At 40.2% G+C, this 12,972-nt stretch overlaps 1 protein-coding gene across 1 annotated transcript in view; it reads right to left on the reverse strand.

The window, feature by feature from the left end:
* Positions 1-12,972, reverse strand: part of CD109 (CD109 molecule) — a 116,297-nt gene that overhangs the window by 41,629 nt on the left and 61,696 nt on the right. The window contains exons 8-15 of the mRNA XM_023517277.1: positions 12,421-12,517; positions 12,029-12,170; positions 10,693-10,802; positions 8,329-8,553; positions 7,358-7,459; positions 7,207-7,269; positions 6,466-6,642; positions 5,078-5,230 (exon numbers count right to left, since the gene is read on the reverse strand). Coding sequence (XP_023373045.1) covers positions 5,078-5,230; positions 6,466-6,642; positions 7,207-7,269; positions 7,358-7,459; positions 8,329-8,553; positions 10,693-10,802; positions 12,029-12,170; positions 12,421-12,517 — 1,069 coding nt within the window. The remainder of the gene's footprint in view (positions 1-5,077; positions 5,231-6,465; positions 6,643-7,206; positions 7,270-7,357; positions 7,460-8,328; positions 8,554-10,692; positions 10,803-12,028; positions 12,171-12,420; positions 12,518-12,972) is intronic.

The following is a 12,972-nucleotide window of genomic DNA, read 5'->3' on the forward strand; positions in this document are numbered from 1 at the left end:
AAAAAAAAAAAAAAAAAAAAAAAAAGCACTTTCCAAGTTGCAGCACAAGTTAATGACAAGAAGGTTGGTATCTAAGAATTATTCCTGGAAGATCCAGTATGCTCAAATTATTCTGAGGCATTCAAGAGGCTTTCAGCAAGATATACAAATTTAGCAAGAAAGAAAGGAGCCAAAATGGTCTACCACCACGGGCTCCAGCCAACTCTGGAGAAACAATCAAAGTAGCAGGAAACTCCGATAAGTAGGATGAGAAAAAACCCTGGAAGAGTAGGTTCTGTCTGGAACAAGTGTTGGAAGGAAGTGGTGGCTTCAGTCTGAGACAGAAGGTAGTGAAAGGCAGGAGTCAGAAGACAGACTGGAGGAAGGTTTTATTTATAATTATTCAGACCAATATAAGGGTACATATAATTAGGTTACACTGTTTGTATTTGTTAGGTCAAGTCCAAGTTGTAGTTGAGCCCTTCACCTGGGAGATGTGCCATGGAGCCCTACATTGTGAGCCTGGGAGCTCACCACACTCCACCCCATAGAGAGAAAGTTTTTAAATTCGGCCCTTGCTTCTCCCCTATCATTCCTTGCAACTTCACTGCCCAAATCACCAGGTGTCCTGAGGACAATACCAGGTCAGTAGTTGTGACCTTCTAGTATGGGAAACAAGCAGATATACTTACAGGCCTCAAACCTTCACTTTTCTTCCCTTGCCCCTTCAGACCCTCAGGACTGATGAATAATAACCTCAAGAGTCTGAAGGCATTCAAGAGGCTCTCAGCAAGATATATAAATTTAGCAAGAAAGAAAGGAGCCAGAATGGTCTACTACCATCAGCTCCAGCCAACTCTGGAGAAACAATCAAAGTGGCCTCAAGTATCTTTTCCTGGCACTGTTTTTCCTGAAGAGTTTAACAGTGAAACCCAATAGAGGCAGGAGCAGGGAGAACCAAAAGTAATTCTCTAGTCCAGACTCCTCTCTTTAAATTCCCAAGATTTATATTTATTGGAGGATGATGTTCAACCTTCCCCAGTAGGTATCATCAGAGCAGCTGCCAAGTCAACTAGACTTCAGAGGGTATAACTAGTGTAAGAGAAAGACACTCAGCTGACAACATGCAGCATGTGATGCAAAGTTACTGAAAAGGTTAACTCAGGAACTCAAAAGAAGCACAGTACATACACATAAGGAGATAAGAGGAGACATGAGCAATTAAGAAGTAAGAGCAAAAACATAAGAACCAAATAAAAATAATAGATATTAAAAATATAATGGCTGACCTAAAAGACATGTATAAGGGATTGAAGAAGGATAGATTCAGCAGATGAAGGACCAGTAAGCTGGGAAGTCTGTAGCAGTCCATATAGCCTATGGCTAGGAGGAGTGAGAGTTATAGGAAATACCTGTAATGGAACACCTTGGTGAAAAGAGCATGGAGAGAGATTTGGTTTTAACAAGCATGAGAGAGCTCGCGAGATGAGAGCATTGGTGAATTGGCAGTCTCTACACCTGTGGTGCTGAGAAACACGAGCTCAGCCTTATATTAGGCTGGAGGAGAAGGCAGTCGGGAGCATGCGCATTCTATCACGGACACGCTTACTCTGACTCTGTCTCCTCTCCTGCCTGCAGAACGCCATCCAGCACGGCGTCTCTCTGCTGAAGATTACCAAGCTCTGCCAAAGACTAAGAGCTATCTGTTCTAAGAAGACCTTTACTTTCTCTAAGATACTCTGTCTCTTTCTCTCCATCTAAAGTAGATAGCCCTCAAGCACCTACGAGAAACTGTTCCTGAGCAAGGTAGCTTAGTGGTCCGCATCCAGAACCTACCTAAGCTGGGCCTGAGACCTGGCCAGTCCTGAGCCCTGACAGAAGTCAACTGAGAAACACCCCTGGAGAAATACAGAAGAGGCAAAGCATAGAAAACATGAAACAAGAAGCTAAGAGATCATGAAGGACAGAAATGCCAGCTTCTGAATAACGGGAGTCCTAGAAAGATAGAAAAACTAAAATGAAAAGAGGGAAATACATGAAGAAATAATGCATACAGATTTCCAGAATTAAGAAATGAAGGAAAAGCATAAGTTCAAAGAGTAACCAATAATAACACAGACTAAAATCCTCCACAAGCAACATGATCTGACTGGGGCAGGGGGAGGAGAAAGAAGAGGAGACAGCAGGAGAGACAGAAAAGATGTGAGCATATCGAAATGATCATCTTGTTAGATGAAGATACAAATACTTGTAACCTTAAGAAATCAATAAGGATAAAGATGAACAAATCAATAAGGTTAAATACATATGGTTCATGGGTTAAAGGCATTTAAGGTAATAACAAAAATAGAATATTTAACCTTTCAACTAGAAAAACAAAATTTGATCTAGCCCCCAGAAAGAAAAATATACAAAAAGAACATAGTCTAAATTATTTTAAAATAGGAAATAAAATAGCAGAAAAATTCCTAATTAGAACAAGAATTACAATGTTTGTAAATGGGTTAAAGAAGCTTATTAAAAGATACTGACTGTGGCTCCATGCACAGCTCAGTGGTTAGGGCGCCAGCCACATACACCTGGGCTGGCAGGTTCAAATCCAGCCCAGGCCTGCTAAAAAAAAAACAAACAAAAAAAAAACAATGACAACTACAACAACTACAAAAACAACTACAACAACAAATAGCCAGGCATTGTGGCAGGCGCCTATAGTCCCAGCTACTTGGGAGGCTGAGGCAAGAGAATTAAGCCCAAGAGTTTGAGGTTGCTGTGAGCTGTGATGTCACAGCATTCTACCAAGGGCAACATAGTGAGACTCTGTCTCAAAAAAAAAAAAGATATTGACTAAGAAATTAAAAAACAAAAGCTTGGAAAGAAGTATGGAGAATCCTCAAAGAACACAAAATAGACCTTCCATTTGATCCCACAATCCCACTACTAGGCATCTACCCAAAAGAAAAGAAATCATTGTATCATAAGAACATTTGCACTAGATCATTTATCATAGCTCAATTTACAATCACCAAAATGTGGAATCAACCTAAATGCCCATCAACCCATTAATTAATAAGCTGTGGTATATGTATACCATGGAATACTGTTCAGCCATAAAAAAAAAGATGGAGACTTTACATCTTTTATATTAGCCTAGATTGAGTTGAAACACATTCTTCTTAGTAAAGTATCACAAGAAAGGAAAAGCAAGTATCCAGTGTGCTCAATTCTAATATGAAGCCAGCAGTCGAACTACTACATACCCACACAAGAGAAAAATTCAACTCAATACAAGTCAGGGGGGCGGGAGGAGATGGGTGTGCTCCCACCTAATGGGCACCATGTAAGGGTACATGGCACACCTCCTGGGTGTGGGACACACACGACAGGGACTTTACCTAACAAATGCAAACATTGTAAGCAAATCATTTGTACTCTGATATCAATCTGAAATTTTTTTAATCAAAATATAATAATAATATAATAATGTAATATAGATATAAACTTATAAAAGATTAAAAATAAAAGGATGGAAAAATATACCAAGCAACTATGAACCAAAAGAATGCTGTAATAACAATACTAATATCTACCAAAATTTAATATTGTGTGTTAACAGAAATAGAGCACACCCCCAGATAGGAGTGTGTGTATATGTGTACACAGTATAAGTACATACACATGAACATATACGTATAGAAGGAAGAAAAATCAAATTATGTATTTATCAAAGTATATATTTAGAAAGTGACAAAATAAGAGTTAAATCAAATATAAGACTTAAAAACTTAAAGAATGATGTGAATTTAGGATATGTCAACGAGGAAAAAAAAAAAAAGACCAATTGTTTTTTTAAAAGTTTTCTAAAAAGGATCAGCACCTGTAGCTCAGTGGCTAGGGCACCAGCCACATACACCAGAGCTGGCGGGTTCGAACCCAGCCTGGGCCTGCCAAAAAACAATGACAACTGCAAAAAAAATAGCTGGGTGTCATGGCAGGCGCCTGTAGTCCCAGCTACTCGGGAGGTGGAGGCAAGAGAATCCTTGAGCTCAAGAGTTTGAGGTTGCTGTGAGCTGTGACAGCACAGCCCTCTACAGAGGATGACACAGTGAGACTCTGCCTCAAAAAAATAAATAAATAAATAATAAAAGACTAAAAATATTAGTTGTATAAAGAACATGTATCATTTTTCACAAGCAAATTAATTTTACAATATAATGACCAAATCAACCTAACAATCTCTATCTTTCTTCTTGACGTATTGTTAATAACCGAAACAATTAATGGACATAGATTATATAATCTATATTACAGCTGACAACAGTATACAAGGATGAACCAAGAACGTATAAGCAAAAATGAAATGACTAACAAATATGAGACTAGCTCATGTAACAGTCACATATTTCCTAGTTTGTAAGTTTTCTGCAGATTGACATGGTTTTACTACCCCCATAGGCTACCAATTCCTGATTGAATGGGGACTGTAATTAGTTATAACCATTATGTATAACCAAAATGGAAAGTGCTTCAAAATTATGAAGCACTCTTTTAACCAAGGTCCTACAGAATTGTGCAAGTCAATTTCCTAATATTTTCTTGGGTGTCTTAAATACAGTATGAAAATAGAGAAACTCTAGGTGACATTTCTTCTTTTTTATTGTATATATGTATGAGGTACAATGTGATATTTGGATATATGTATACATTGTGGGACGATTAAGTCAGGAAATTAACATATCCATCACCTCATATGCTTATATCTCCATGGTAAGAACGTTTAAAATATACTCTCAAATTTCAAGTACACAGCATGTTACTAACTATAGTCCCCATGCAGTACGATAGATCTCCAGAACCTTTTCCTCCAATCTAATTTTAGCTGGTATTTCTAACAATGGACACCAGTCACCTAACCACATAGGCTTCTTTGCAATATAACCATTGTAATGCCAATTCTTTTTTATTTGGAATCTTTACTGATTATTGGCTTATAGAAGCAAAGGCACTAATGACATTTCCTTTAATTATTAAAGTAATGCAATAAAGTTTCCTTCTTCTCTTTTAACATGTACTTTTGCAATTAAAAAATAGCTAAACTCACATTTTCCATTGTAATATCATTTGAAGCATTCATCAGATTCACACTTTTGTCAACAGCTACAATCCCAACTATCGAGCCAGGCTGTGTCACAGAGATCCTAAGAGAGACTTTCTCAGCTGGTCTGGCATTAGCGTTACTCCAAAATAGCTTTATCTAAAAAAGAGAGAGAAGGCAGCATTGACTTAGTTCATGTTTTCAAAGCATTGTTATTTACATGTCTTACCGATAGTAGATCAATGACTCAAAATCTAGCAAAGAATCTCCATCTGCCTTTGTTCAGGGATAATTTTAAAACCATATATAACCCTTCTCTAGAGAAAGAAATTAAAAAACTACTCCCACAGTGTTTGCAAGTCGTGAAACTTCTCACAGTGACGTAAATTTGAATTATGCTTCCTTTCTCTACCTCTCCTCTTCCCTTCCTCCACTCCCACCCCTCCTCCCCCAGCCTGTGCTGGAGAAGACAGCAGTGTCTTAGAATCCAAGGGGGCAGCAGCAAAGAAGAAAGAAACTGCAGACGCCTGCATTCTGGCTGCATGGACTCAGGAGGGCATGCAAGGAGAGCTCCCTGGGGGACTCACGGGGCTACCTGGAGGGCTCTCCCCAAGGAAGAAGATGGCCAGACCAAAGACAGGTCAGGCCTCCATGGCTACCTGAACTCCCTCCGCCTTACATCAAAGCACAGTCCTGCTACTACTTCAGGAAGAGTATCGATCATCTCCTTTACTTTGTCATCAGGGCCCTTCTTGCCTTTATTTCACTAGCTGCACCTCGACACTCCACGGCATGACCAAGAGGTCCTTCGTGCTCCCCTCAATTCCACTGAACTTCTGCCAGGCTTCTTCCTGACCATAAGATCCTGACCTACCTTTTCTTACAGTATTTACTTAAGAAAACTTGCAATTGTAAATTTTTTCCTGCACCTCAAAGATATAAATCTCCCAACCTCAGACAGTCTTACAACCCAGGAATGTTCTCAAGAGCCGGGGGAGCCATCCCTTTGAAATGTAATCCTCAGGATAGATAGAGCCCCAAATGATGCCCATCTCTGGGGGAGGGTGGGACTGTGACCTCAGTAAGCACCAATGAGCGAGCACAGAAGCCAAATCTCAAGGACCGACCTCTCCACCACATCTCCAGTCCTTTCTCATAACTCATCTCAGGGCTCAAAACCCCTCATGCCTCTTGTTTCAGCACCACTGAATTCAATCTCTCTGTCCTATTGCAACAGTCTTGAACAAAGTCTTCCTTGCCCATTTAACTTGTCTGGTACAATTTTCTTCTGACACACCTCTGAAACCACTGCCTGTAGTTAACTTTCTCTGCCTGTACCCGAAATGTGGCAGGGGCTGAAGTTTCGCTTTAAACGTCATTACCTTAAATCTTACCTTGTTTTTAAAAACAAGCTGAACAGTAATTTGTAGAACAGCATTTATAATTTCCCCATTGTCTTCAACATAATACACAATTATACAGGCTTTGGGAGCCCAAGAATTTTCTGGTGTCAAAGAGAAGGTTGTCGAATTTTGTTTGCCTACAGCTACCAACTGTCTCTTGGATACTACCTGAAAAGAATAGTAGGTGGGTTACATTTCGCTAAAACCAACAGGATCTCAACTGAAGCTAAGTGTATCATAATTTTCAGTGTACACACAAATTACGGACTTAAACCAACTTCAAAGTCTTTTTGAAAACAGGAAAACCTTTTGACAAACACAGAGATTACAGAAAATGCGAAGATTAAAGTGACACTGTCAGAACAACAGTGGCTGCAGAATGAAGAATCTATTTTTGATTGGAAAAAACATGGGGAACAGGGAGCAGTGGATTAGCAAAATGTCAAGGCCACAGAGAGCAATTTTGTTTTCTTCTTTTCCTACAATGAGCAGCTGTGGTTTATCCCGTGGAAATCTAGATTTTAAACACAATACGAGATGGAATTATCCATTTCAAATTGAAAATAAAACTACAGGTAAAGAGAGAAAAGAAGATATTTTGACTGTAATATAAAATGGACAGGTTAAAAAGGCGTGAGGCTGAGTTTTACTGAGTTTAGTGTAGACAGAAAGTAAGCATCCCTTAAGAGGATTCAGTAACAGGCCGTAAGTTGAGATTCTGTAAGACATTACCATGTAGCTTAACTCCTTCAACCACCCGTTGCCGGTAACCACCAACTCAAAAGGTGATCCCACCTGGAAAAGAACATCTTGATTAATAAGCACGTACCCAAGAGCAGAAAGCCCATCAGATTATAGTTAACAGGTGAGCTGTAAATGTTACCTTGATGTTTTCATCTCTTGTTGTTAGCTGGAGGTACGTCTTAGTGGGAGAAGTAAACATACTATGAACGGCCATGTTACTTGTGCTTTCAAGAAAATAGGCCTGTGATGAAAGAAAAGGGGGTGCTAAATTCCCATCTTCTCTAATACTTGAGAAACGGTGCTACCTGCAGAACAATTACTGGAAGCCAAATGCACTTTCGCTTTTCTTCATGCAGGAAAAATACACTCCCCAGACATGGAAACGCCATCGTTTTATGGCTTACACTACAAAAGAACTGATAGTTTTAAAACATGAGAAAGGGTCTTCACCATCACAACCTAAGAGGAAAAAAACAGAGTCCTAGCTTGTTTCAGAAACCAGAGTATTTTGTCAGGAAACACCGTGAGAAGAGAGAATGAAATAGAAAAAGGGACCCTCTTCCTCTCTGCACAACGCAAAGATCATACACAAGCAAAAAATCATATCCCCCCACTTGATCCACCAACGTTCAGAGCAGAAATCAGAACCCATGGGAGGAGTACCCTGCTAGGCTCTGATTTGGGCGGGACTGAGTAACCAAAAGGAAGGGAGTAGAGATGGTTAGGAATTCTCAGCTGAGCCACTCTGGGAAAGACAGCTCAGCAAAGGCGTGCAAGTGTAAAAAAGACACAGTGCTCTTTCAGGTCGACCCCTGCCAACTTCAAATAACTGGAAATCAGCCTAGACTGGAGGTTTGAGGACCTTCTCCAGCACGTCTTCATATGCCATTTTTTTACTGTGCTGTTCAAAATGAACCGACAAAGAAACATTCAGTCTAACTACCAGGCACTATCATTAAATTACTTATAACAGTTCCCCCTTTGTTTTTTAAAGAAAAAGCAGTGTCCACTTCCTGTGCACTCTGAGCTCCAACAGGTTGAGGGCCTACCCCGAGATTACAATTGTAATGGTCTTGTTGTATGGAGATAGTGATGGGAGACAGGTGGCACCTTCAACTGCAGCTGGCTGGAATCATCCAGGACTGGGAACTCAACCTTGACCATTCCATTCTCGGGGATGGTATAATTGATGATCTGGATGGCTTCCCCTCTCTGGTTTCCCATGTTCCATTTGCTCCAGTGCTCTGTATAGTTTCTCTGGGTCACTGTCAAGACCATATTATTTCTTCTCTCTTCAACAGTCAGGCGGTTGCCATCAAAACGGGTTACTTTCACCTAATTGTCAAAACAAGACATTTGAAAGACAGGTAACAAGAGAAGCAAAGGATTTAAGTGAAAGTGGATGCAGTTTCCATCTGAACTGTTCCCATAAAATCGAACTCTCAGCAACTCTTGGCAGCACTTTAGCTTCCAGCCCCAGTGGCCTCTCTCTAAACGGCACCTGCTACTCCCACCACTCCCTTCTTAATATACTGTGGCTTCCTTGGCCTTGCACAGGTCCACACAAGCTCCTTCCTGTCCCACTTCTCTTTCTGAATCCTTTCAGCATCCTTTTCGGTTCCCCTTCCCTCTCTCTGAATGTGGGGATTTGTCAAGGCCAAATTATCAGTCACCTGCTCTTCTCTCTTCCCCCCAGGTCTAGTTCTCCTATGGCTTAGCTCAGTACCTCTTTGTGATTGTACCTCCAATTCAAAATTCCCATCCTCATGCCCAGTGCCACCAATTCCTAATTTTTACTTGGATAGCTTAGTCACCTTAATTTATACATCTAAAGTGGAGCGACCACCTGGCTTCTCCTATTTTTTCTAACATTCTGACTCTATCATTTACATCTCCCAACTGTCCATACCTCTGCCCACCTCCCAAACCCAGTGACACCAAACCCTGCACTTTTCCACCCTCTCCACCCCCATCAGGCAGCTCTCCGCCTCATGCCTGGGCTGCTGCCGTCCTGCTGCACACACCCCGAGCAGCCTTCCTCATACCCTGCTTGCACCACTCCACCCACGTTCAGAAGGCTCCTGAGCTTCTCACTGCCCAGAGCAGTTCTCAACCTGTGGGTCGCAACCCACAGGGACTGTATTAAAGGCTCACAGCATTAGGAAGGTTGAGAACCACTGGCCTAGAGCATAAAGATCAAACACCTAAGTGAGACACTTAGGGTCCCCTGCAACTCCCCAGACTTCTCCTATTGTATCACTCCCAGACACAGGCCCTCAGGTGCAGTGCACAGCTCCTGAGTACACCCTGCACTGGCCCATCAGAGCTCCCATCTCCTCTTGCTCCCCAACTCCCACCCACTGCCCAAGCATTTGAAACCCCTTACGAATAATTAAAGAGTTTCCTCTTCTATACAGCGTCCTGTCCTAATCACCACCCTTACCCCAAAGCCAGCTTTGCCTCCCTGAACTCCCATTGTGTCACTCCACACATTCAGAAATTACCCTCTGCAGCCTCCTGGAACTTGTTTGTTCATTTGTTTTTGTTTTTAACTTACCTATTCAAATTGTCTAAATAATTAAGATCCCTGGAATCAAGAACTACCTAAAAATTGCTCTTGACACATTCAACAAAAAGTGATCCCTTCTTTCTTTAAACCAGAAATCAACAAACTGTGGCAAGACAGTGAGCCAATCCATTATTTTCAAAAATCAAGTTTTATTGGAACATAGCCACGCTCACTTACTTACAGATTGGCTGTGGCTGCTTTCATGCCATGACGGCAGAACTGAGTAGCCATGACAGAGACCATATGGCCCACAAAGCTAAAAATATTTACTTTCTACCCCTTAGCACAGGAGAGTTGCCAACCCCTGCTTTAAATCCCATTAGAAATTAATTCATGCCACTAATCTTATTCTGACTTCAATTATATCTGTGTGTATATTTTCTTGTCAACATCACAAAAACTGTGAACTCCTGGGAAGGAAATGAGGCCTTCTTGGCTCCACGCAAGTCCTGCCCAGTACCATGCCTTACACATTTGTCAAAACGCATTCAATTAATAAAGTGTAATTCAACATTATCTCAAAAAGATTAGTAGATTTGTTGATAGTTTTTTAATGCTACATCTTTGCTAGAACTAAAATTAATCATTATAAAAATTTTTGACTACTATCTAATTCCTATGATTAATTAAATAAAACTTTCAATGTAACAATCCACATCTAACTTATAGGGCTTCTTAAAATGCATTTTCAAAAAAATACTTTTGTTGTTATTAGAAACTAATTTTTTAGAAAAATTAGACCAAGGTCATTTGGAAACAATTTTACAAGTCCCACATATCTAAAGAGAAAAAGTAATCTAATTCTTTTTGGCTTAAATTTTTAGAAAAGCACTGAAAATAGTTCCCACTGTGCTTCATTAGACTGAACTTACTGCTATGAACGAGAAACAACCGTATCAACTTACAGTGGCTGTAAAGTTGAGAGATGGCTTCAAGACAGTAGGATAATCAAAAAATTCAATGATGTACTCGTGTTGCTTGAAAAACACATTGGAGCTTGCATTTCTTGAGATGCCTATTTTGGAAATTACACATTTGGCATACAAATAATGTTTCACCAACAGTCTCTATCCGTCAAATCTCTCCGTCTAAACTACTTGCCAAAGTAGTTGAAAATATCAGGGCACGCAAACCTCATTCCCATATTGGCTTTGACACTAAGAAAACCACAGAGTCGTAGCACGTCCTCAGTGGACCCCTTCTCAGCACCACGCTGCCATCCTCCCCCAGTGAGGGAGCCACTCTTAGTCTTTCATTCTAAAAAAGGGATTGGTTAAAAAACTCTTGACATAGTACCAGAAAGGTCCTAGGAACTAACCTTTACCTTCTTATTAAAAGAGAAAACTGTGCTGGGAACAGGGGCTCACGCCCGTAATCCTACAACTCTGGAAGGCCAAGGCAGGTGGATTGCCTGAGCTCATGAGTTCAAGAGCAGCCTGAGCAAAAGCAAGATCTCTACTAAAATAGAAAAACTGAGGCAAGAGGATTGCTTGACCCCAAGAGTTGGAGGTTACTGTGAGCTATGACACTGTGAGCTATGGCACTCTACCCAGGGCAACAGCTTGAGACTCTGACTCAAAAAAAATAAAAATAAAAATAAGAGAGAAAAAACTGTCTAGGAGCAAGTTAGATTTTAGAAGCTGTTAAGTGATTTTTTTTTAAACAAACCAAATAAATAAATAAAGATAGCTGGCTGAAAATACAAGCCTGTCCATGTAGTCTTCAGGCTAAAAAGAACAGAAATGGAGAAAATTACCAGTAACTATCACCTGTGGTTGAAGTGCAGCCTTTTCCTAGAAAAGGTTTCCCCTTGATTATGAAAACATTCTGCAAGGGAGACCAGTTAACAGTCATGACACTGTCTACCTTAAGGGCCAGTGCGGTGGCTCACACTTGTAATCCCAGCACTTGGGAGGCCAATTGCCCTGAGCTCACAGGTTCAAGACCAGCCTGAGCCAGAGCAAGACCTTGCTCCAAAAATGTGGTGAGCACCTGTAGTCCCAGCTACTTGTGAGGCTGAGGCAAGAGAATCACTCAAGCCTAGGAGTTTGAGGTTGCTGTGAGTTGTGATGCCACGACACTCTACCAGGGGTAACAAAGTGAGATTCTGTCTTAAAATTTCCACATTAAATAGTATCTTTAGAAAGGTAAATGACACTCCCAAATGAAAACGCCAGTTATAAGAAAGATGTCAGAACAGCACCCCGCACACAGCTTTACCTTCATTTCACATCTACGAACCTGTAAGTGATTCTGTCACAGTTGCGAAAATTTCTACCGGCCCAGGGAGAGACATTTCCATGTCTTCAGAAAGGTCATTTGAAAAGTCCATTACATTTTTCATCTCTTCATCATTAAAAGAGAAGTTTGCAGATCCATTTATCTGTTTTATTTAAAAGTTCAATTTTATTTTCCACTTTAGCAATTCAAAGTTTAGAAATAAAACTCAAACTAAGTGACAGCAACCTGATGGCTCTGATGCCATTTTAATCACTATAAATGGGTAAATTCTTAGTTGCCCAATGCTGGAAAGCTCTTGATCTTCACACTTAATGTATCATTAATTCAGTACAAAATCTTATTTCTAGACAAAGCACACTTATCACAAGTTGTAAAACATCTGCACAAGTTACCTCAAATTTTTTTGTGATATTTTTCTTCACTCCCCAAAAAGACAAAGGTAAAAACGTAAGCGTTACATCTCCTTTCACTGGCTTCCCATATGTGTACCTGAAAAGTAATATCAAGGCTTTTTTATGAGTACATATCAACCTGACATTGTCAGAAGAATACGATGAAAACATTACATATGCTGGTAGGCCAACATAAATGAATTGCATTAAAAACATACTCATACTACAAATTTTTGGAAGTAAATCCAAAAAGAATAAAAGTAAACTTCAAAAAATGATGATCCTTGAAATTAAGTCTCCAAAATGGGAAGTCTTTTAACCTTACCTTAAAATAATTCGTAATACTTACTTTACCTGGCTTCTAGACATCTGAGAGACCCCAGACAAAATATGATCATAATTGGAAGTGACAGTTTCCTGCCCAAAGATTTTTAAAAGATCATGAAAATCGTTCATTACTAGAAATCAGGATTGGCCCATTTATGGCTTGCACACAAAACTGTGCAGTGTTTGAAGGTTTTCAAATGTTAGCTGAAATTGCCATGGGCCACT

Source organism: Otolemur garnettii, unplaced genomic scaffold (genome assembly GCF_000181295.1).
Source record: "Otolemur garnettii isolate 467f Iridium unplaced genomic scaffold, OtoGar3 scaffold00107, whole genome shotgun sequence".
Taxonomy (NCBI): domain Eukaryota; kingdom Metazoa; phylum Chordata; class Mammalia; order Primates; family Galagidae; genus Otolemur; species Otolemur garnettii.